The 25,228-nt window shown below is 38.2% G+C and overlaps 1 protein-coding gene across 2 annotated transcripts in view; it reads right to left on the reverse strand.

Annotated features, from left to right (window-relative positions):
• The window catches only part of MEGF11 (multiple EGF like domains 11), a gene marked incomplete at its 3' end in the record, with an annotated part of 188,964 nt that extends 187,639 nt beyond the window's left edge, over positions 1–1,325 (reverse strand). For both annotated transcript variants that reach the window (XM_084293131.1, XM_084293132.1), the window contains exon 1: positions 1,250–1,325. In XM_084293131.1, the coding sequence (XP_084149257.1) occupies positions 1,250–1,310 (61 nt within the window). In that variant the 5' untranslated portion in view covers positions 1,311–1,325. The remainder of the gene's footprint in view (positions 1–1,249) is intronic.
• Positions 1,326–25,228: the final 23,903 nt, after the last annotated feature.

Raw genomic sequence — 25,228 nt, forward strand, 5'->3', positions numbered from 1 at the left:
ACAAGGTTAATGTTGATAATAACAAGTACCTGCAATAGCTGCTGAACCAACATTGGCACTTCCAAAATTTAAAGGCAAGAACGTTGCTGAAATCCTCCCTATGCTAAGACCATGGGTCCCTTTAAATATTTTTCAGGACTTGAGTCACAGCACTCTGCACTTCGAAAGATTAAATTATTCCTGTCTGTAAAATAAGGCTAATTCCAATGCCTTATCTCAAAGGACTGGTAATTTTACACAGTCCAAAGCCTCTTTGTAACTGATTGCCATAAAGGTCACTTACAATGAGATTAGGGCCCATTCATGTTTTTGATGTGCTCAATATTACAGTATGAGTACAAGATAGGTACTCAGATGAAAACACCAACAAACTATGTCAAAATAGCTTTAAAGCAGTGTGTCAAGATGTTTAAAGTTAGCTGGATAATAGTATCATTTTCATATTTAAATTATTATATGGCATTCTAAATCTGTCTATAAAATTTGCATTCTGATGCTGATCAAAATCTCCTTGTGTTTTTCTTGCATCAAAATCTCATTCTAACAAGATTTAGACAAAAGATTCCTAGCAAATGCATATTGTTTCAGAAGACTTAGCAAGATGCAATATTGGAAACATGATATTAATGTAGAGGACATTTTTAATTAACAAAGCTCTTAGCTATTGCTGAAAGATCCATTTTCTTTTTTTGTCACCCTCATACTGATAAAGCACACTCCAAGCTTTTTGTTTGTTTATTCAGTGCAGTCAGAACATTGCTTTTCTGACATTTGTGAAGCTTTAAAAAGAACAGAATTATTCACAGGAAGCGTATGAAGCACCAGGAGTCTTAACTGCTCTTACCTGGAGTGAGAACTTTAAAAGTTAAGAGGCAGTAACTTTATGCCTCTTAAAATTATACAATAGTTCATTCCTGAAAGTCTTCTCAGTTCCTCCAGTCCTTTAAGGTTAGTGTATACTCAGAAAAAATACTCCCCAAAATAAGGTCTGATTCAAGAAAGTACTCATGAACTTTATTAACTCCATCCCCAGTAATTTTGGCAAAAATTTTACTATGGTGCTTGAGATGCATACAGTCGAAATGTCCTCTGTCTGCAGTTCTAACTGAAATCAGTTGGACCTGAAGGTTCTGAGCAGATCTGAAAATCCACCCTTATTATTACTATAGCAATACATCTTTAATTTATCTACATCTCCTCCAAAACTTCGCTTTTAATTGACATATCTGAATCAAAGCTATGTACATACGTATACAGTAGTCTCCGCTTTCGTAATATCCAGGGCAGCACTGAGATCTTCGCCGATACATAGTTCTTAGTCCTCTTCGATATGCTGTTTTATAACTTATTCTAAATTGCAAGACAGAAAGCCATTTGACAATATTGAAAATCAATGCCCACTGTTGGAATTATATTTGTGTTAAATTATACTAAGGATAGCATTCAATAATTATTTTAAAATGCATGAAAGCTTTTGATATTAAAAGACACAATAAAAAAAGAATCAATACTTGTTTTGAAGCTTGAAATATAAGTTGTATTATAAACACAGTACTCATGACAGTCAATCACCATAGCCCTTCCTAGGACTGCTATGTTACAAAGCAGCCCCAGTCTTAAAGCAAGAGCAAGGAGTTTCCTCAGGAATAAACAATTCATTTCTGCATATCAGCAAGGTCAGCTCAAATTTAATGCAAAAATCTCTCGACCTTAATGTTGTGGAATGCCAAAGACCCTCGTTATTGTACCAAACACATCTTTCTGTATATATCTTTGTTAGACTACCACAAAAGCTTGGATAACTAAGAAGTTATGTGAAGAGATGAAAAACCAAAATAAAATAAAAAAAATCCAGAGTTCAACTCTTACCTGTGTCTAGTACACTTGAACCAGTTCAGTATGTCGGTACATCTTGTATAATAGATCTGATCAAAAGGATGAGCATAAGATTCCTGTACTGTCACCGCATAGCTAGGAGCAAAGAAAGAAAGTGAAAGATGCAACATGAAAAGCTTCAGTTCCCTGTATATGCTACTCATCTAATTCCAGTATGAGAAATAATTAAATCAATGATCTTAGAAACTCTGGGCCTTGTCCAAAAACAAGAAAAGGGCTTCTTTAAACCACAGCTTTTCCTGAAAGTTTTGGAAATGCTTCTAACGTGGGCTCCGTAACTGAACTATTGGCTGAGTATACTCATGAACTATAGGCTGAGTAATAAACCACTCAGTTCTGGAAAAGAAACATGTTACTAAAATTCATGGTTGTTTTAGAAGATGAAAAGGGCATTTGGTTAAGTAGATAGTACAAATTTTAGAAGAGAGTTAAGCATCATGTCTTTAAAATGACTCAGTTGCCTTCCAGTCTAAGACTGTTAATTTTTGCTTGTATTCCACAACGCTAATAAGAGCTCATATTAACTAAGCACTGCTGTGTTTTGTCAGCATGATGGGATCTTCACACTTCATTTTTTGATGAAGAAGCATCATTACTTCAAATGTTGGGTGCACCAATCAAATTGGATAATTTGTAAAAGGCTCGAGAGTGTTTATTTTTGAACTGCACAAATTTAATCTGTTTAATTTGTAACAGAAACAAGCTCAGAACTAACTGAAAACTGTAACATCATGAGTTAGCAGGTATCTAGATTTGGAACCCTTTGAGATATGGTTAGAATGTAATTATCCATATTTGTACAAATTCATAGATATAAGCAAAAACTGGACAAAGTGATTAGGAATTACAGACCTCCAACAATACTTACAATTCAGCAATCTCCTTCCCCAAAAACTGCTGATTTAGGCATCAGGTACTATTAATTACTATGACTGTATTTAAAGCGTCTGGGACTGGCACATGATTTGGGAACACAAATCTAATTGACTTGCTCATCTCAGTTATTTTAGAATATTGTATTGCTCTACAGTAACTGTGTGTGCACTGCTTAAGAGACTCGTAATCTCAGGTTCCTATCTGGAAACAAGCTCTACTTTATCGGATATACAATACCTTTAGAGAATCACACTGAAATCATTCAAGGCAGGGTCGAGACCCAGGAATTAGATCCTCCAAGTCATTCATTATATTGATTGTCTTAATCATCCAAGTGATTTCCTTCTTATCAATGGGCCTGTTGATGTGATTAAGCCCCGTGAGATTGTACCCGTAAGGGAACACCACAACATTTGCTTGGAGTGGCTGATTGGCTTGAAATCGAATATTGGGCTGTTACTGCCCTGCTTGTCATGTCCCTTCTAGATGAGCCAAGATCCTACTAGATGTTGCTTTTGTCCTCTGTCACAATTTTTTTTTTTTTTTTAACAATAGTGCTTTTTTTTTTTTTTTCCACTAATACTAATGCCAAAATGTAAAATACTTATATTGTTCATTATTAATGTTAAACAGCAACACTCACAAATCTTGATTATTATTTTATGATCCTGTTTGTTATCCCACTATTGCTCTAACAGTCTTTTCCTTTTGATTTATTAACATCTAAGTAACAAAGTCATCTTGGTCAGTACAACCAATCAATTTTGGTATTTAATTTTTGTTTCTCCTTGATTGGGTCTCTAGGTTGCTGACTTTCTTCAGACAAAATCAATATTTTATTCCTGTGCTCTGAATGCACTTCACCTCAAAACACAGACTGCAAAATCCTATTCCTGAACATCTATAGTCTTTGCTTTGCAGCTGCGCTACCTACAAGCAGTTAATTCTCTTGTTAAGGCTTCTAAAATCAAAACACAGTGCCATTAAAGTATGTTTCCATATTTACTCATTAAGGGGGTTATTTTGCTAAAGTGTCCAGTAATTCATGGAACCAAACCACAGAATAGAATAGCAAATTTAGCAAGTTGAACCTAAGAGTACAGCAACTTCAGCCTCTGCAAACAGACCCTGCATGAATGTCAACCCTATCAAAGCCAGTGGTTTTCTAAGTACTTGTAAGAACTGTCTCGCACAGATCCACTTTTAGGACTAGGACACTAACAATAGAGAGAACAGAATTACCAGGCCCTTTAATTCTCAGTGCTTTCATGAAGCTGCTCTTTGATGCTGGCATGAATTTGGCAGATAAAGCCACAAAGTTCAGGACATACTGCATAAGCCTGCATGTTGCACCAGGAAGGGCTTAAAACTTAGTCCAAAGCTCCAGCAGTCTTGCTCAACAACAACCAGAAAAAAAGCAAGACAGAACAAGGGCACTGTTTCTCTATATCTCTCCAAGGTAAATGAAAAATATCTGTGCAGTCCTGTTGCTGAAACTACGGAGGAGCTTTCCAAAGTACAACGAAGCAGACAGGTAATACAGCATTGTTTGATCTATAACTCTAGATTTTGAACCAGTTCTTTTAGGATGGTGCAAATACACAAAGGAACTCGGGCACGCCATGTCTTTCATGCAGATCCACGTTCTTTTGTGAATCAGGACAGTACTTAGCACTTATTTTGCCTTTTATGATGGCTCTTACTTTGCCTTTTAAACGTACGCATCTGAAATGGCTAGTCAAAAAAAAAAAAAAAGGCATGTTTTACATTACCTTTCCCAATGACTACAAACATTTGGATCATCTGGGTTTAGGGACAGAGTAGTTGTGAGCAGAAAAGACAGAAAAAGTCCTTTCAGAATCCACCATAAAAGCACATGGGCCACCATTGTTGTACCTAAATAAAGAAAGGAAAGCATTGTCATTACAGAGAATATTGAAAAAATAAACATCCTCTTAGGCCTTTTCATCTGTGTTCTTGTGCATATCCAAATACTGTGCAGTTTGGTGCAAGGTGTTGATAGCACCAATGATTCTTCCACAGAACATTTCTGATGCTGATAATTTTTATGGCTGCCTATCTGTACTAACAAAATAAATACCACAGGTATTAAAACAGACTGTTCTCTCATCAGCCTATAGGCAAATGGAACAACACCCATATGCCCCTTTGATTTATTTAAGTGAGGGTATACATGTGTCAATATAGTACGTTTGATCTCAGGCATACATGTACACTTATTATATGACTGATGGAAAATCAATTCACTTTTCAACTCTTAGATAGAGGAATCATTTAGAATGACAGAGGTCAATGTATTGGGTCACACTATGCAGAATAGTGAACGTGAAATAAAAATATTTGTGTTGAAGCTAGAAATAGATTCTATAAAACTCATCAGGTGCGGTCTCTTCATCATCTTACAGTTCACCTATTAAATATACTGAGTAAAACCTTCTTATTACTCATTTGGGGTTTTGAAACCAAAGTATGGTGCTTGCCTAGAGCTGCTCTATGCCATCAGTCAAAAACAAAATAGATGAGAAATAAGAACCTGCTTGTAAATATAGCTGCATTTAGAAGATTAACTGATGTTAATCTATTAAAAGTTAAGTCAGTAAAAATATTTTCAAATATCCATTTCAGACATTTACATCGTCATATAATCCAATGCTCAAATCAAAAGTCCTATAAATTAGTCTTACTCCTGGCAAGATTGCCCTAAAAATAGGTTGAATCTTCATATCATCATCTAAAAAACACATGGCTCATTGCCTCGTAGTCCAGAGCAGCAAAAGGAATGTTAAGGGGTTTGCTCTGCATGGCACTGATATACAGCCCAGTATAAAGAAGTCATCACAAAGCAGAAAGAACAGCAGAGGGATAGCCAGGAAAGCTGATCTGAAATTACCTCCTGATTCAAAGCCTTCTAAGCTAGTTCAAGGACACGTATTGCTGTTAGCAGATTCGAAGTCAAGTTCCCAATGGGAGTAATAGCTCAGCTTTGAAATTATTCTTAGAGTTCTGCTAAACCCAAAGACAAGTCTTAAGCCACGTAAGTTATATTAACGATAATTAACATGATTTAATGTTCTTCATGAAATGAATTAAGTCTATGAGTGACTGTTCTCTACCTGCAGGCTGTTTGAAAGCCTCACAACACCAGTGCCAAAGCTTACTCCAGAAATTAAGAGGGCTGACAAGGAAAAGACAAGAGCTATACTTCTGTCCATTGGAGAGATGTTCACTACACGTGTCCTAGATGCTATTTCTCCATGGAGAAGTGTCTTGAACACCCAACTTGCAGGTACTCATGGGACAAAAGTCTAAAAACCTAATGCTCAGAACCCAAGATCTTCGAACTTTTTTGAAAGTACAACAGAACTTTCTTTTAATATGAGATGTACTAACAGATGTGAACTATCAAGTATTAGGCTCAACAAAATGATGGTTTTAACAAAATCACCTTCAAAAATATCTTCAAAATTATCTTCAAAAAGCTGCCTTTAGAATACTACATTAGCTACGATTTGAATAACACCAAATTACAGAGGACAAGTTCTACTGAGCACTGTATTTATAGGTTGCAATTTTCTTCCTTTGTTCATTCTCTACACTTTTGATACATGGCAATACTGAACAAATAGGACTGGAGAAAAGGGCGTCTAGTCAACAGAAATGGTCAAAGGTAAAACTGCTTAAGGAAATGCAGTCCTTAAGAGACGGGGTTTTTAAATCAAAAGAGTTCTGTATTCAGTTTGGTGACTTCTTGAGAACATTAAGAGCCTCAGCTTATCCCTAAATTAATTAAAGGAAGAAAAGCAGCGTTCCTTCTACAAAAAGAAAGTGAGCTTTTCCTTATTTAAATAAAGCAGCTCTGTATTTGAATTCTGTAATTCCCAAATATCTTAATTTGTTCTTAAGAAAACAATGTAACAGTTTAGTTTTTAAACCAAACAAACACCTAAAGAGTTATTATTTATAAGCCTCATTAGCACTCATGGTATTTGTTTAGAATGTCTTTGAAAGAGGATCAAAATTGTATTCCAAACTTTTAATGTTAATGTTATTTTATTATCTGTTTATAAATGAACTGCTTTGTGCAATGAATTTTCTAACCTTGTAAGTCACATCATATATCAGAAACATCCAGCTCTCCAAATACAGCAGAACCTCATTTATCTCAAGTGTCTCTTTTTCTAACTCAAATGAAATATTTCACTTTGATCACTGTTAATAGAAAAGACCTTATACCAAAATGGAATGGTTACTATTACAAGATTCAGAATAAAACTCTAAAAATAGGAACACATATATTAAAAACCAACATCAAAAAAGAATCCAGTAATGACACGTAATATGATTTTGTTTCAGCTTTTATTGTTCAGTGTAATAGATACTACATTCCTGCACTGCATTTAAAGTTTGGATTGTATTCCCCAAGGAGGCAGCATCAGCATTGCAGGGGGACAATGTCTGTAACTTCATTAAAGATATAGCCAAACATTTCCAGGCTCAGCCACTGCCGCTCTCTTGAGGACAGGCAGCCTTTTGAGTTTAACAAGAAAATAAATGACATGAAGGTCTTCTGTGCAGTCCCTAAATGGACTCTAACTTTTTGTCTCTCCAGGCCTGCTTATTATTTTCAGGAGTGAAAGAAGTCAATTTAGGTACAATTTGGCAAGAAAGGGGGGTGTTTACATCCAAAATATAATCTGGTGATTTTTCACAAGTGTCTCAGTGTCTGTTAATTGTAACAGATTAAGATGGGTATCTGATAACTCATTAAGCCATTTTCACTTTCCTTGCTTCTGTTGGAATGAATGTCAGTACCACAGCTCTAATACTGATACAGCTCACTGGTTCCATCACAAAAGAAAGGAAACACATTCTCACTGTTAACCCACTAATCATAGCTATAGAAAAAATAGTAGGTAGCAAGTCTGTGATTTATTTGTCCGTGGATTCATTTTACAAAAACCTTTGCTGAGCAAACTGTGCTGGGTTTGCAGAGACTGGAAGATGCAGATGATCATTTAAATTGCATGAAGTGCATGAGAATGTGGACAAAACAGGCTGTTACACTCATTTGTAAAACAAGCAGAGGATGCCAGTACCTCACAGGATTGTGAACAAGATGCAAAGAAAATAAAACTCCAAAGAATCCTTGCTAGGTAAAACAAACATTCTCTGAAGCTTTTTCTATGTGACGAGGACCTGGCTTTGGTAACAGTCTTGTAAAAGAGGACTACTGTATTTTAAGTAGGTGAGAGAAAAATTAAATAAAAAACACAGATTAAGTTTCTCCTTTGCTTCCTTGGCTGTCAGACTAGAAAATTTAACTAAATATGACCAATAGAGAATTTCCTGTTCAGGAGCAATAATAATGAAACATTTCATTTTGACATTTCTGTCATAAAATATTTCATAACATGACTTGGACTTTAAATTCAAACCGAATTTCCATTCCATGAGGAAGTTGTAAATTGGATGTTTTTGTCTCAATTTGCGACAAAAGAATTTCTGAATGAGGCAAAAGAAGTATTTGGTGTCCAGCTGTAATCAAGGAAAATATTTACAGAAGTGTTTTTCAGTAGCATTCGGTATTCTTAAATCCTTATATACTTTTGAAGATCATTCTTTAGATGATTAAATGCCATTTAACTGCATTAAATGTCTATGCAGTCAGCTAAGCTAGCCTGAATTTTTCCCACAAGCTTCCATGCAATGAATTTAATGGAGTCATTTTAAAAAGTCTTACCTCAAAGTGCTAAAAATTCCAAATAGATCCTATTTTTGCAGACTACCAGCACAGGAAGACACACATCATATTAACAGGATAGCAGAATAAAGCTCTTCAGAAGTTGCTTGGCACTGTGAGCAATCAATAAAAGAAAAAGAAAAGAAAAAACAACAACAACAAAAGTAGTCAAAGAAAGTGTTTGGGGGAATGGAAATAAATGAAGACAGAATGAGATAAACAATTGTAAATACTTGCATATCATAAAATAACCGTGCTTTATCAGGCCAAAGACCACTGTCCTGCTTTCAGCCAATTGTAAACGTTTAGCAAAGGGTAAAGAAGGCAGAAACCAGACAGAAATACTTCCCTTTTATACTCTTCTAGTTTCCTGCAATTTGCAGCTTTGTGACTTCTTCAGCCACAAGTGGTATCTTTGTGTTTAATAACCTTTCATGGATTCTCTTCCAATAATTTGTCTAATCATTTTTATCTGGTAAAATGTAAATTTCAATCCACTAAATTTAAATGTTAATGTCAACAACATCTTCTGACAAGTCTCACATCTTAGCCATGTACTGTTATGAAATACTTCCTTGTTTTTCTACCTGCCACCTCAGTTTCATTTGACAGCTCCTTGCTCCTCTGTTAGCAATCAATGACTCCCAGACTTTGCTTCCTATCATTTCCAATCATATAAACAACATTTTATTTGCTCATAGACTTCTTCTTTTGCCATATCCCAACACAGCAGTTCCATTTCTTTCAAAACGTTTGATAAGGGACCTTGCAAAATCCTTCTGGAAACCTACCTTAATATTCCTGATCCATGTTTACTTCAAATAACTTTAATAATTTATGAAGTCTCTACAAAGCCATGATGATTCTTCATAAGTGTATTACGTTTAGCAAGAGTTTTGCTAATTTTGTTCTTAATTATGATTTCCACCACATAAGAAAATCTAGGTGTATCAAAATTAAAATGCATTCTAGTATTTTTATGTGAACAGTTAAGGAAAATACAAGAGAATAGTTAAGGCAGAGAACAAAAAGTTGGATTTCACTGAAGAAGCATTAAAGTGACTGAGTGTTTGCTGATTACACTATTTTAGTCTCTAAGTAGTAGCAAGCTTCCAACAAGCTGCCCTCTGTGGCATTCCTCCTTCTCATCCCATCTGAAATTTTCATGATAGTTTAGGCAAGGGATCATTTAAACACACTCTTCGTTTGGCTCTACATCAGATTTTGTTAGAAACAAGCTGTTATGAAAGCTAAATGAGGCCATGAGTTTCAAAACTGATCAGGAATTTTTGGATGCCTCCACTTGTGATTAATAACTTGAGATACCATGTAAGGGCCGAATAATAGGCAGTGCTCAGAATGCACGCTAGGAAACCGGTTGCTTTAATCCTGGAGGTCAAGAACTAAGCCACTCAGAATCAGTAGTCACCTCTAAAAATCATTGCCATCACCAACGGAAATATTGCCGAAGACAGACTGTGTTCTTGTTTTGTTTTCAGTGACAATTTAAAGCTGCTTTAAGTAGATAAACACTTGCAGGAAGGATCAGGTACTGAATATGAAAGCACTGAACGTGATTCTTCTCCTCATCCAAGCGCAGAGAAATTCAAGTGGCTGAACTGGCAGAAACACCAGACTATCCGCTGGGTTGCTGTGTTCCTTCTACTGACACCTTATGTGATTAATACAGGAAGACATCAGACAAGAATCCGCCTTGGTTAACAAATGATGATACATTTATTTCTGTTAACAGGGTCTGTTTAAGCCTCTAGGAGTCATTATGTGAAGAGCAAGTGGTTATCCCTTAAATGCAGCGCAAAACATCTGGTCTATAATTTGTGCCACAAAAGCCACGCTGTCAGCCATATACTCAGCTCTTCCACGTTCTGCTTTGGCACTGCCCCCTTTAAGGTTTCAAGGAAGCAGTCCAAGAGCAGGGAATCCCTCCAGCAGATACAGAAGTCGGTGCTATTTGCAGATATCCCCGATACCATTTTCCAACACAAGTTTCCTGTCACCTGGAGGTGACACTGACAAGAGGAGAAACAGAGCTAGCGGGGGCAGCACAACCGCTTCTGCCTCTCAGCAGTTTCCTTCACAGCCTCCTGTGAAGGCTCGCTGCTCAGGACCTGCTCACACACTCCTTCCGTGAGGCCAGTCCCAGCAGTGGCACAAGCTAGGAACAGACTGATAGGACATACAAAATCAGCATCTTTCTTACCTTGCACTTAAATTCCTGCAATGGAGACTAGCTTGTCACAACTTTGTCCTTTAGCCATATGGGTAAAGATGATAAATGTAAGCAGGAACCATAACTTTTCAGCATAAAACTATTCTTTCCTCTCTGTGAAAGTTAACCACACTCCTCTGCTGCTCAGCCAAAGTTCACGGCAGAAGTTTCAGTGGACGCTCGGACTGAAACAAATTAAACAAAGATATGACATTTCCTATAATTAACATCAATGAAAGTACGATTTGGAGATTTTAGCAGTTTATGGGGAAGTTATCAAGGGAAAGTTTGAAAAGCTGCAACCTGAGTCCTGTTTGCTTAACCTTAGTGACACCTCCCTCTGCCACATCAATCACACCGTGAGGAAGTGCTGCTCAGTACCACTAAAGGAACCAGTCCCATGTCCCAAGACGTAACTTAGAGTCTTAAAGACTGGATAAACACACCAGGCTCCTGCCTGCTAGAGTGCCCTGAGGACGCTCCCTTATATTCCTTGAATCACAGTTGCTCAGTTTTCCAAAACTGGGTAGGGGGCTGATCTTAATAGCAACTGAGAATACAGATCTCATAAGTTGCATTGAATTTCTAAGCTTTAAAATATAATACAGTGGAGCAGAGAGGCAGGCGCTGCTCTCTTCTCTCTGGTGACCGGCAATAGGACCCGAGGGAATGGCTTGAAGCTGCAACAGGGGTGTTTCAGGCTGGATATCAGGAAAAGGTTCTTCCCCAAGAGGTGGTCGGGCGCTAGCACAGGCTCCCCAGGGCGGTGGTCACAGCACCGAGCCTGTGGGAGTTCAAGAAGCATTTGGACAACGCTCTCAGACACGTGAACTGATTTTTTTTTTTTTTTTTTTTGGGGGGGGGGGGGCATCCTTTGGGGACCCAGGAGTTGGACTTAACGATCCTTTAGGGTCCCTTCCAATCCAACTTGGATACTCTACGATTCTGTGATAGCAGCATGGTATTCTACAATTCTGTGATTATTTACGTAGACTTCTTATGAAGTCTGAAGGTTTGCTTCAGTGCTAAGCACTCCTAAGCTGGCTTCCACTGGAGTCATTGGGAGCTTGGCTAGAGAGTAAAGCAGGAATGAATAATGAAGTAAGCTCTTCTTGATCTATCAAATGTTATTTTTGGAAGCTCAGGAGTGTTCCTTCAGTGCTCTCAGAGGAAAAATGGGTCAAAGTACAACAGAGACATGCCACTATGCAAGCAGTTTAGGCAATTAGTTTAGTTATGGCTGATGAAATATGTTTGTAAAGGCAAAGGCTGGGGTATGCATCTAGGACTCAGAGGACCTGAGTGTAAATCATCCTGGTGAAGACTTCAGGCATGACACTGGGTTAGCAAAGTAGGCTGGGCTGGGGTAGCTCAAATTTCTCCCACATTCTGCGCCCAGCATTTCCTGCAGGCTCTGTGCCCTCAGAGGCACCTAACCAATATTGAACACCAGGCTTAGAAACTTGGGGTGAAATGTAGGACTTTGAGAGTACATCCACAGAAAAGTCGAAGGAAGAGAACTGACCAACCTTCCGGGTGCTTGAAGAATGAGCATACTACAAATGAAAAAGCGAGCAGATACCGAAGTGATAAGGTACGTACACAGTTGGCATTATCCATCTGCTGTATGAGATCAACATCAACATGCAAAGAAAAATAGAAATTCATCAGTACTTACACAAATTCAATATACGTGATATACGTGCGCACTTGTGCAAAGCACACATACCAATCCACAAAGCTTTTACTCAGGAAAACACTAAACTTTTTTCTTAAATCATTGGATAGTTAATCAATAGTCCAGCAGAAATACAAGGAAAATATTATATTAACAACACCTAAAAACATTGCTGAAATAGTGCCCAAATCCAGATAATTGCTGGCTTCTTTTCAGAAAGGTCAGCAAGGAAAAAAATTATCTGTGATTTTCTGCCCATAATTGTGTACTTGTACTCAACTACCAGTGTCAAATTGGAAGCCAGCCCTTGAACATTTGGCCCTTTAAGTTATTACTGCAAACCCAGGACCACTGAAATGTTAGGGTCCCTTTAGAGCCTAAGCCCTGTCCAAGCCCTGCCTGTCAGACAGCACAGGGAGATGGCTGACGTTCTACTGACTCTAAGTGCCAAAAGCAAACTGGCAGACTTCGAAGGCAAATTCCAGGTATCCTGCAGTATTTCAACAGGAGAAGACCTTCTGCAAGGTAAAAAAAAATCCTGGGGTGGTCATCTCTGGGCCTCCTCAATTGAAACATAGTAAACAAAAATCAGAAAAGGCCCCTTTCCATACCTGTCTTCCCAGCCCTCCTACCCCCATCTCGCCGTCTGACCACTGGGGAAGCCAGCCCTTGTTGCATTGCTCCCCATACACAGCCTCGTCTTTTTGCAGAGCGAAATTTAAAGCTGCTGAAATCCTATGGGGAGTCACATTCTCTACTGATTTAACGCTGTATTTATATTCACTATCCCATGCATATTTCAGGTATTCCTTCACATATGTTACCTCAGAAGAGAAAGAGGAAAGCAAGCTGCCACACAGCGAAAAGCTCTCTCCTGAGAACTCCAGTGAGCTTGCTCACGTTTAGCCACCCACTCCATCCCTGTTCAAGATGCCAGACAATTACAACACAAGCTTCCTTATACAGCTACAGCAACAAAGACCTCGTGCCTCGTACCCCAGAACACTCAGCCATCTAAGCATTATATGCATGCCCAGATGAGGAATAATATGATGAGGATTTTAAATGTTTCTCTAAAAAAAAACACTTCTTCCAACAGAATTTTCTTAGAGCATTTAAAGAACACATGAGAAGTTGGTACGAAAATAGGAGTAACAAGAAATAAAGTATAAGGATGTGTAACATACATGCAGTGGAATAAATTAAGTATGATTTTGTGAAAGTGTTGTGAAAGTAAGAAAAAAAGTGGCTTGGAAATCTAGAATATCCTTTGCGGTTGTATTTTAAAAAATTACTTCAATTTGTCAAGAGCAATTGGCCTCTTCTTTGTGTCTTCATTTATCTCAGAGGAAAATAAAATGAAACAAACAGCAAAAAAAGTCCCAAGTACAGTGAACAGCTGAGCCAGGGACAAATTAAGTAACACAGATTGATGGCTGTTGATCTACAGCAGTACTATCACATCCCAATGCTACATCTCATATTTCATTTAAAGACTCATCTCTTCTTTTCCAGAAACAGTGCGATATTTATGGGAGAAGGCTGATTTGCAAGCCTTGGAGATGCACTGAGAATCCAGATTCAGTTTTTCCAATCTGGCTTTAAAGTTGGTGAAAGCCTTGAACTTTGAAGGTAGCAGCCCAAATAAAATGAAACCAAACACAGGCAGAAAATGAACATTGAATCTAAACATGTATTTTCAAGAAATGCTGCAGGCAGGGCAAAGCTTTTTATCTTCAGTTTCTTCATAAGACAGTAAGGAAGTAATGCTTGTCTCCTCTTCATCTATACCTTTACTAACCCCACTGGTCCAATAGCATATATCTTCATCTGTTTTCCGGAGTTTTCCCAGTGCTTTATCCTCCGTGGCATTCTCTGTTACAACAGCACTCAGATGTTCTCTTCCTGCATTCAATTTTCCTCTGAGCCTCTTGAAATCTTAATCTAAAGTTTTTTAACTTCATAGCTATTAAAACCATTGACTGGCCCACAGAGAATATAACTTTTTCTATCAAAGTCTGCTAAACATAAGATAAATGTTAAATCAATTTTTAGATTTCTAATGGCTTAAGAATTAGAGTGGCCACTTAAAAACTGCCAATTTTACTTGAAATATGAGAGGTTTCCTCAGAAGCTGCAATAATCCTTTGTGCTTTTCTGCGCGTCTTACAGGGCATATCTGGAACACTATCAATACTGGAGGAATGGTATTTGGTTCAATCATGTTGAAGGTAAAAGCCTGAAGTTAGGAGCCCATGTAATTTATCTCCTTTTCAGAGCATGCACATCTCTGTCTATCTGAGAACAGGCTGGTTACTCAGGTGCCCAGAAATGGCTATCAGCTCTTAGGTTTAGGCATCCAACATGGAAAATAGACTGAGCAGATCTGCCCTTCTCTAGGGCAGGATGCTGATGCTGTGGGGAAAGTCATGGTGCGTGAACGAGGTCTTTGCAGTTACCGTTGGTCATTGCTTCAAGGGGGCATGCTGCAGTTACTGCTGTGCAACCATCCTGCAGCTGCTCAGGTGTTAACAAGGCACCTACTGAGAGTACTAAAGCTAATCTCCCAAAAAGCTCAAGATGCATATTAAAACGAGTAGTCAGGTTTATTCCCTTGCAAAGTCCTGACTCCACGTGAGATGTACACCACGTCCTTCCCATGCCTTGGTTGTGCTGTGAACCAGGAAGGAGCTGTCTTGTGCTCAGAGGCACTCCAGGAAGCAAAAACCCCTGCAATCTAGACTTAGACTTGCATCTCTTGACCACCCACCGCTGACTGTAGACTTAAGCTCTATAACCAGATGGGCACCGTGAACAGTTTTCATTCAGTTACACAGCAGTTCCCAACCACACCTTCACTACAATGGGTCTCCACAGGCTGAGACAGGCAACAGCAGCATCTGCAAATGCTCTCTATCACAATATCCAAGTCTGAAACTTCTTGGCCTGTTGTTTGCTCTGTGCAGAACAGAGAGGAGAAGAGGGAGTGGTCAAAATCCCCAGCAGATCCAGACAGTCTCCCAGAATATCCCTACCTTTCCAGGAACCATCATACAATTTTTAAGAGATGTTCCAAGACACTGACTGTTAGAGCAATAACTGGAGAGATAAATGAGAACATGACCCCAGTCTTATTTAATTTTACATCACTATGCAAAGCTCTTGACTCTGCTGTCTCCATGACCTACTTTATCTATTGTTTATTTCTTTTCCTTTTTTTTTTTTTCCAGGAAATTGTTCATTAAGGATAAGAGCACCTGGCTTACAGTAACAGGGCACTGTGCAAAATATCTGTCATGAAACTGAGAGAGAAACATTCATTAATACATCAGGCAGAGCAAACCCACAAAGAACTGAGGGGCTGCAGAGGAATATTTTAGGCAAAGAAAATGTCAGGACCAAAGTCTCTACTGGAATAAATGGCTGAAATCCACGGAGTTCACTGTGCCAATTTGTACCTGGAGAGAATTTGGATCTACCGCCCAGTCATCAGATACAGATGGTACTGGAGTTACTCAGGTTAGAAATAGTATTTTCTTTCTGGCAAAAGAACAGCAGCCAGAAAAATCACTGTGGACAAAAACAGATCTGAATAACTGGTGCATGGAACTAGCTCTGCTTCCTCTTCCCCCTCCTCCTAAATTTGGCACTGAAAACTTATTTAAATAAGAAGAAAATTATAAAAGAGAATTTATGGGCTTATTTTAGGGCTTAACCTCTATCATTTTATCACCATACTAATTAAGCTTTTATTCCACAAGTTAAGACAAGTACAGTTTTCTCTCTGTACTCTTGCTTCATCAACATCATACATGTACCATCTGCTATGTCCTCTTACTGAGCCCTCTCTGTGGCTTGCTCTCAGATGCACAGCACTCATTCGGTCGAGGAGAACACTTCCCTGTGAGTGCTTTATTAAACCCTGTGCAGACGAACAAAAATTGGATCTTAAAAATTGCTTAGACATTTTTGAACTTTTTGTAAAGTAAACTTAATGCAGCTTACTCCCAGTGCTGATTATCTGAGCAAGTATCACTTACATGTATCCTGCTAAACAAAACCAAACAGAATCTCTCTTCAAAACAGGCATACAAACTATTGGCTGGCAGGAGACTGAAGTGTGTTCTCCGTCTTGCTCTTCAGTATCTTTCCGAAACAAGCTTCAGCACACTAAAGAAAGCATAAGTTTAGATTCTCTCGTTTTGTTATAGCACCAAACTTGTGGAAATCTTAAATTTGTAAGCATGAGCTAATCTTGGTCTTCTTTCCAAAGCACAGCACGAATGAAGGTCTTCCAGGCTCACCACAGATTTTTCACCATCCACTTTCTTCCAGCAGCACCATTTCTTCATGTAAATGCTATGATTCCCATTTCAATCCTCAGCTATTTTTCCGAGCTTCTCATCATCTTCTAGGTCTTGTTATCTTATACACTTTTATCCAACACTCCTTATGAATAACCTCATTTAAAATTATATGCAGATTTCTTCCCAAGACCAGCGGCCAATTGCCACTTCCCCTTCGAAAAACTCACTTCATGCAATCGCATCTCTGTTTAAACTGCAACAAGTCTGTCTCCAAAGGAACGTGTTCAGTCTCTAGGCTCTTAAATCCAAGTTTTAGTGTCTGCAGGGGCTCCAGGTATACCAGGTGTTGGTGGGTAAACGAGAAGACATAATGAAGCAGTGATCCATCATTTACCCCAAAAGAAGCAAGCACACTGTTAACTCAGGGCCACGTATACCCTCTGACTTGTCTTTGCCTCAGTCTTTCCCCTAAGAAACTGGAGTAAGTTCTTCCTCCCTGCCTCCCATTACTGACTGTCATTCATAAAATAAAAGATTATATACATGCACAACATAATGGTTAACTTGATTTTAGTTATTAAAAATAACTGGAGCTCTCCAGTGTGGCATACAGAGGAACCTCACTGTATGCCAAAGCAGACGACAAAAAGAAATGAGATATGGAGATGTGATGGGTTTTGCTTGTTTGTTTGTCTGTCTGAACTTGAAGCCCACCCACCAGGCCGATCACTCATTTTCAGACTGTTTCAGTATTTTGATTTGCAAACCAAGTCAAACATCAGGTGGGAGTATGAATGAGTAGGTGGGAACCAGAGCAGTCAGAGCTCCCAGAATTACATTAAAGCTGGTTTGAAAATTGGAAGTTGAGTTAAAAACAAACAAACAAACAAACAAACAAACAAAAAACAATAGCAACCTTTTTTTTTTTTTTTCCAGTCACTTAAAAAAAAATATTGACAGAGTATTCTAATTGTCTGCAGGCTCCTCCTCGAAAAATTTGGTCACTAAATCCTCTTCATTGAATCCCAGTGAAAACAGGCACAAAAAGGCCAGCCAGAAATATGGAGATCGCTTCAATTCTAATAGATGTTCACACTTCACAATTTAAAGAAAATATTTACTAGTAACATATCACCTTATTATCATGAGTTAAGAGTAAATTGAAATTTCATGCAACTGAATGGGCTAATTACATACACAGACACATACTTTAAAAACTAGCTTTTTCATGTTGTTAAGTATAAGCAATTAAGGGTAGCAGTAACATTTCATAATTCTGTCACTGATCTAAAATCCTTTTCACTTTTCTGTGAAACACTGTGCTTACATCTGAGGTTGCTCCTGTTTCTCAGACCAGTATTTGTTCTAATCAAATATTCACCTGGTGACTTTTTTTTTTGCCTTCATAAGAAATTATAATTTTGAAGGTCTGAATCTATGACTAACTTTGAAGAAAGTAATAAAAACTCATTTAAAAAAAAAAAAAAAAGAAAAAAAAGTTATTGGGAGCTATGGGAAATTCTGTACTAGGTTGGCCTACTAATTAAAATCAACTATGCCATATTACTTCGACTGTTCAAATGTATCCGCCTACAGATCTAAAATCTTTTCAGAATGATTAAAATCAGGAGTAAAAAATCCCAAATCTCTTTCCTCTTTCATGTGGAGCCACACAGAATGCACTTTTTTGGATTTCAAAGTCCATTACAACATCACCTTTGAAAACAGATGCACAATCAGGCCCAGAAGTGATTTATGCAAGCGAGATGCTCAGAAGTGCCAGGAACTGTTCATGTTCAAAGTACCCCCAGCAGGCTCAGCTAGGTCCAGTTTGTATCACATATAATTAGGATTTTTCAGACCATAAAAATCAATAATATAATTAGTAAATGGCATGCTATTTCTGAGAATCTTGCTACAACTTATCTGTCTTTGATCAAGCAAAGCTCACTGCTAATGACATTTAAAGTTAATTAAGGAAAACATGTGTAAAAAGTTTTTTTGATAATTATCTAATTATGTACCATAAAAAATTAAGTATGTAATATCTGTAATTTATGTTTTAATCAATTATTATTGTTTAGGCCACTGTAAGAAGATATCAGTATGACAAGTCAGCTTTAGCTATACATTCTCCTGCGTTACAGAAACACTTTCTTAAGCTGGTGTTTATACAAGAGTCGACCCAGTTTATTAGTGAGTGATGTCCCGTTTGTAACACCAAGGTGCGGGTAAATTCCTCCTCAGCTGTGGGGCAGCACCAACAGAATATTTTATGAAATTCACTAATCTTTTGGCAATGAATGATTGACAGCACACCATCATGGCTGAAGTTACTGACAAAATAAATAATGGAACCTGCAGAGATTACAAAAGGATTTCAAATGAATTACTACAATCCTTAGAGAAGAATGATTACAGAAAGCAAAAATATTTCATAATCTCATAGGAACGCACCGTTTTGCTACCAATTACTTTGACTGTCTGGACCCCAGGTATTGAGCAACATTCATATTTAAAAATATTCCAATTTGATGCAACATGTCTGGGTAACTTTTCATGACTGTCAGGCACATAAGGAAGGGTGAAAGTAAATTTTTCATAATTGTAAGGTATAGTGGGATTTATGAAAAACATTTTATCATGTTTAATATGTCTGTTTCTAAACTAGAAAAGGATAGAGTGTAAACACTGTTTTAACAGCATAGGCCAGCTTCTATAGTTAATGTGATGTCTGTTAGTTCTCATTTCCCAATACATTTTGGATCTGATAGTAATGCTCTTGCTCAATATTAGCCATGTATAGTAAATGAATCCCTGAGCCCTGAGAGACTATTCTAATGCTGAAAGTTACAGAAAGAGAGAATAAATGTTTCCAAAATCGGAGTATACATCTCAATTGAAACAACAATTTATTTAGTTAGTTTTACAGATGTGCAAAAAATAAACACTCCTCATATTATTTCACTTTTCTCTCTAACACACACAGAACACAGCGTATCATCTTTCTGAAATTTTCAACAGCAGCTCCATTAATTCTACCTCAGACGTTCCTTGTTGTTCAGTGGCATACTACTGTCAGTATAAGAAGGGAACACTGAGCTTGCAAGTAAGCTAAACTTTTCACCAATCTAAATTCCTAGGAAGAAATAAGATACACACAGAGGAAAACACACAAACAAACAAATAAAAAACACCTCTTGTTGCATCTCAAACTAAACCAAACTGCTAAAAAGATGAAGTATGAAAGTGCTGAGAGCAGGATGTTGGCTAAATAGGTGCCACTTGTATTTGCCCCAGATGCAATGGAGCTGGCATGCTGCTCAATACAAAGTGATTAATGATTGCTTGCAATCAGCCCTAGAAATCAATTGGCATTGAGTGACAGAATGATGCTATGACATCACATAGCCTCACATCTGATGCTTGCTCTTGGATACATTTCTCCTCGTGCTGCCATTTTTGGCACTGTGAGTGGGCTCGTCAAGATGATGGGGTTTATAATGTTCATGAATACCCAAGTTTTCACGAGAGAGGTTTCTATTTCCTTCTGCCAAATTTTATTTTTCTGTTCACTCATAACCCCTCCCATCACCACCCTTTGGCATGTCAAATTCAACTTCACGAGCAGTGCACAGGAAAAGTCATGTATTTACAGCTGGCTCTTTATTTCAGTTAATAATTACGATAGACTACAGTAAAATCATACATTTGAGGAAAGGGGAAAAACGAAAACGGGAGCAGGGAAAAGGAGGTTCTACTGCTCCAGGGGAAAACAACGCATTTATCTCATGTATTGTGAACCATGTTAAGTATCCTTTTCTTAATTTCAGCCACACCACTGTTTCATGATCAGGCCACTATTTTGTCACTATTTTTGGTACTAGCAATAACAAGTTTTTCCAAAGAGACTGTTGTAAAGCAATTAAATGTTTTAAAATGACCCCTACTGCCCAGTTTCAAATTTACTTTAGGATGCTGTACGTTAAAAAAAAAAAAAAAAAAAAAAAATAGAGTGACAACAGAAACCGAGGAATAAAGGATAAAGGGCAGCTTCTTTTATCTCTCTTTGCATGTGATAAGTTTCCCCTTGCCTTAATTACTTCAGTGGCCTTCTCTGCGTTTATTCAAGCTTAAATTAATTTTATTTTGAATAAAGGTGACAGCAGCAATACATAATGTCCTAAACGAAGTCTTGCCACTACTTTGTACAATGGTACGGACATTTTTGTCTTTGCACTAACACAAGCAGTACAGTATAGCATGTGATAGAAAACAAGACATCAGTTGACTCTTTTGAAGTAAATGATAGCTTAACTCTTACTAAAAGATAGAACAGCATCACAACTGTCAGAGCAATTTTCCACATCAGTGGTTTAACACCTGAACTATTGCTTATTTTTGCGACTAAACTATTCCCGATTTCTATCTGTTCTACTCTGAATCAACATCAGTTCTGAGATGTGTCGTAAACAACGTTTGCCTAAAAGAGCCAAACATACCACCGAGGAGGAGACTTAATGAGGAAACAGCAGCTCCTTAAAAAAAAAAAAAAAAAAAAAAAGCTGGTTTGCTTTCTGTAAACATCTGGGTTGTAAATAACCATAGGCTTCATAGACAGTATAACATTAGACTGCCTCTGACTTAATGTCGTAAAGATTGAGTTATTAATTTTAATTTAATGCTACCATAATTTTCTGCTTTGCATGTGAATGTAATCTTTGAAGTCTGTAACCAGCCATCTCAGGAAGGTAGCGGAGATGACAACGTTCCCACAGAAAGGAGAAGCCATAAGAATAACTGCCTAATAAGCATCTTTACTTGGGCATTTTAAAAGGTTTTTCATAGCTCAGTAGCAGTGCATAAGGTTTGATTTCAAAATGAAAAAAACAGACAACTTATTTAATGTACCAATTTCCCAGATTCAAAGCCATTTAACTATTTCCATGGTTTAAGAAAAATAAAAAACAAACTGTGAGGAGTAAAAGAATCATTTATTTCCAATGGTTAAACTTTCATAAAGCCACATAGGGAAAGACTCAGGATGTAGAAGTGATTAGTGGAAGGGTGACTGCAGACCTCTATTCCCACAAAGAAATAGGGCTACGGCTGGCTCACATAAGCAGGAAAGCACTGGCTGGCCCACACTGAGGAGCTCGAAGGAGCTCCAACCTGCAGCTCTAAGGCAGCTCTTTCAGAACCTGAGCAAAGCAGTGCTGTATGGGAGACAAACTTGGACTACAATTTTCTGGCAAATACTCCTTAAGTACTTTCCAATTCTCAGTCACACTGTTCTACCTGAAGTCTTTCTTCAAGCTGTTTTGGTTCATGACTGTTCTCATTTTCATGAGGCTGTCCTTAATGAACCAAGCAATATGCCCTTCACACCGCCAGCACTGCAGTGCCTGATTAAGGGAGGTGGAGCAGGAAGAAAAGCAGCCATGAGCAGCTGTGGCCTCACCACGATGCCCTGGCACGTAGAGGAGACAGCTCCTCACATCCCGTAAGGAGCGCACCTGAGGATGAGATCCCAGCCCCTGCAAAAATACTTGCAGCCACAAAGCCACCTTTATTAAGGCAAAGAAGGCACTAACTGCCCATTCAATGTCTAAGAAAAAAATATTCTTAGAGCCCTAAAGCTGTGCTGGGTGGAACCCAGTTTCCAGTGATTCTCAGTACTGGTAGGGAAACATGCTTACTGCGTGACCTTGCGGCAGCAGGGCTCTGGCAAAGAACCCTAAGGACGTTGCACATCTATAGGTTTGTTTGCAAAATATTACCGAGAGGAAAGATAGCTGTAACACTGGTTACATCACTCTGTTTTCTTTTACTTTACTAATAAGAAATCCTGTAGAGTACTGAAGATAGCAAACCTACATGTATGAACTACTACTCTTTCAGATGTGGGTGGGAAGCCAAAAAAATATTAGGCAGCAGGCCAGCAGGAGGAAACAGGGACAAATAAATGAATGAGAGTAGAGGTAATTGTAGCACTTACTCGGATTAGATGCAGATCACCAATGAACTGTTTTGCCACTTGTTTTCTCCTAAGGGAAATCTGACTTTCCCAGCTTTAATTTAATCATGGGAAAAATATGTCAAGTATTGATTATAACTAGAAACTGAAGTCTTCTACAAGCATGTACACATTAACACTATCACTCAGACATGACCTCGAAGAAAACCGCTATTTGCCTTTCTTCATCCCGATTGCCACCTCTTCCAGCAGACTGTCCTTACACAGAACAGCATGTTCAAACTTGTAAACGTCAGATTTGGTGATGAAAAAGTCCATGAGGGAATTCGTTAAAACCATTAAATTGATGTTGCTTGTGACACTAAGCATAACTAAAAGCCATGTCTTCCAACCAGAAAAGCAGAATACAACAAATGCCTCTGAGGAAGTGCTGTATAACAACACTCATTTCAATTTATTGCAGTTGGAAATAATACTCCAGTCAAGACTAAAAGTAGAATTTGGCAGAAGCACTTGCAAAAATCCTGAAATGGTGCCACTTGCCCACGGCCCTTGAGAAATACGAGGAAAAAAACAAGTGACACATCTACAATATATCAGATTGCAAAGTAAGAAAATTAAATTAATGGATAGAAAGTTTCTAAAAAGGGCCTTCTGGTACTTTCTCCATTCCTGCTCACCCCAAACCGTGCTCTGCCCTTTAGTCTTTTCCAGATTGCATCGGTATCACATTTTGAACTCATTAATATTACAGAAAGGCAAGGAGTAGTTTCAACTCTCTGAGACAGTTGTCAAGATTTCAAAGTTTCCCCTTCTCCATTGAAATAAATTATAACTTTTTAGAGGAGAAATAATAGTGAATGATTTTGCCACATACCTGTGTTACAATATTATACAATATATAATAGCCTCTAACCTCATGTAGGGAGGGAGAAGTTCAAAACCCTGACCTGAATCAAGGAAAGGTATTTGAAACCAAGTCAGCTCCCTTCCAAAAACTATCAATTTGAGATGAACAGTCACTTTCTCTTTTTGACCTCACCCTTTTCAAAACCAGTATGCCTGCTCTGGCATACAGATTTATTTATTGACATCTTCTGATTAAGAAAATATTTGCAAATACCTGTACTCATTCCTCATTATTGTCAGCCACCTTCCATCCCCAATTGCACCCCTACACCCAGGTATGTATTCCCACAGAAATCCATGTAACTTTATTAATTCTGTACCAGTTGCCTGGTATCTCTCTGACAAAATAGTTAATTCATAGTCTTTTGCTTTCTTCCTATCTGCTTCTCAATGATAAGTGTTCTTCCAGGGTATAAACCTCATACAATTATGGGCTCTCTCTTGTAAAACCATTCTTTTTACAACCATCATTTTCAAATATAGAGACATTTTCATTTTTGTGATGCTGTTGCATTTTGCAGATCGTATCATATGAATTTTTTTACTTTATCTGTATCCCTATATATCTGCAAGTCACAAAAGACTCTGGTACCAAATCCAAGGGAAAACAACCATGTTTCCAGAACTGTGCTTAGCTGAACAGAATGCAGACGTGATATCTCCGTGCTTCACTGAAGATATTCAACAGCTTAACAGTTCTAGTTAGAGTGAGTCTAACTTCACACAGTCCATTTTTACACACAGGTTCTCCCTAATCTATTTGAATGGGAAAAAGCAGGGATTAACAGCACTACGCCTAAACCTGGAGCTGCGAACTGTGATCTCCATATTCACTAGGAGAAGTCTGCCAACCCTTAGCAACAAAAAGACAGGAAGAAAGTCGGTTTCTGCTTATGCTAGGGATACAAACCCTTGTGAACACTGCCTGGAAGCATATCCTAGTTTGGGTTTACTGTCGTGAAAGCTGGGCTAGAAACTTTCCAACTACTTCTGCACATTTCTGAATCTCTATTTAGACTGAAGTTCAGGTCACTGGGTATCTTTGCAAAATAACGCACCTACATCGGTGGTCCGCCCAGACACTAATTTTACCAGACAGTTCATAAATCTAATAAGTCTTTGTATCTTGTCTCTCGTGCCAGAAATGCCTCTGAAACCAACCCGTCCAGTTTGCTGCTACACTTCCTCCCCCGAGCATGAATCTGCTGCACAGAATTTACTGTTCTGCTTGGTCTTGTAAAGCCCAGCAACAGCGGCTCCTTCCAAAGCTATTCTGAGCTTCTCACCACGACATTTTACTGTTTCTTCACATTAAAATGTAATCTGCATAGTCCTAAGACCCTCTTTATTACCCAAGGTTGTTCTATTTTCTTATCAAATACACTAGGCATCACAAACAGCCCCAGAACATTGCCCCAAGGATACAGAATGACAAACAGCCACAGTCATATATTCTGATTTTCTACAGACACACACTCACTGGAACCTCCTGGAATAACAAACATTTTTCCCTTGGCCACTCCAGTCACTTACACAGAGAAGAACTAGAGAAAGTTCCTGAATATTCTGCCCATGCTTTTGGTGTAAGTTACTA

Source organism: Netta rufina (genome assembly GCF_964035555.1).
Source record: "Netta rufina genome assembly, chromosome: 11".
NCBI classification, from domain to species: Eukaryota; Metazoa; Chordata; class Aves; order Anseriformes; family Anatidae; genus Netta; species Netta rufina.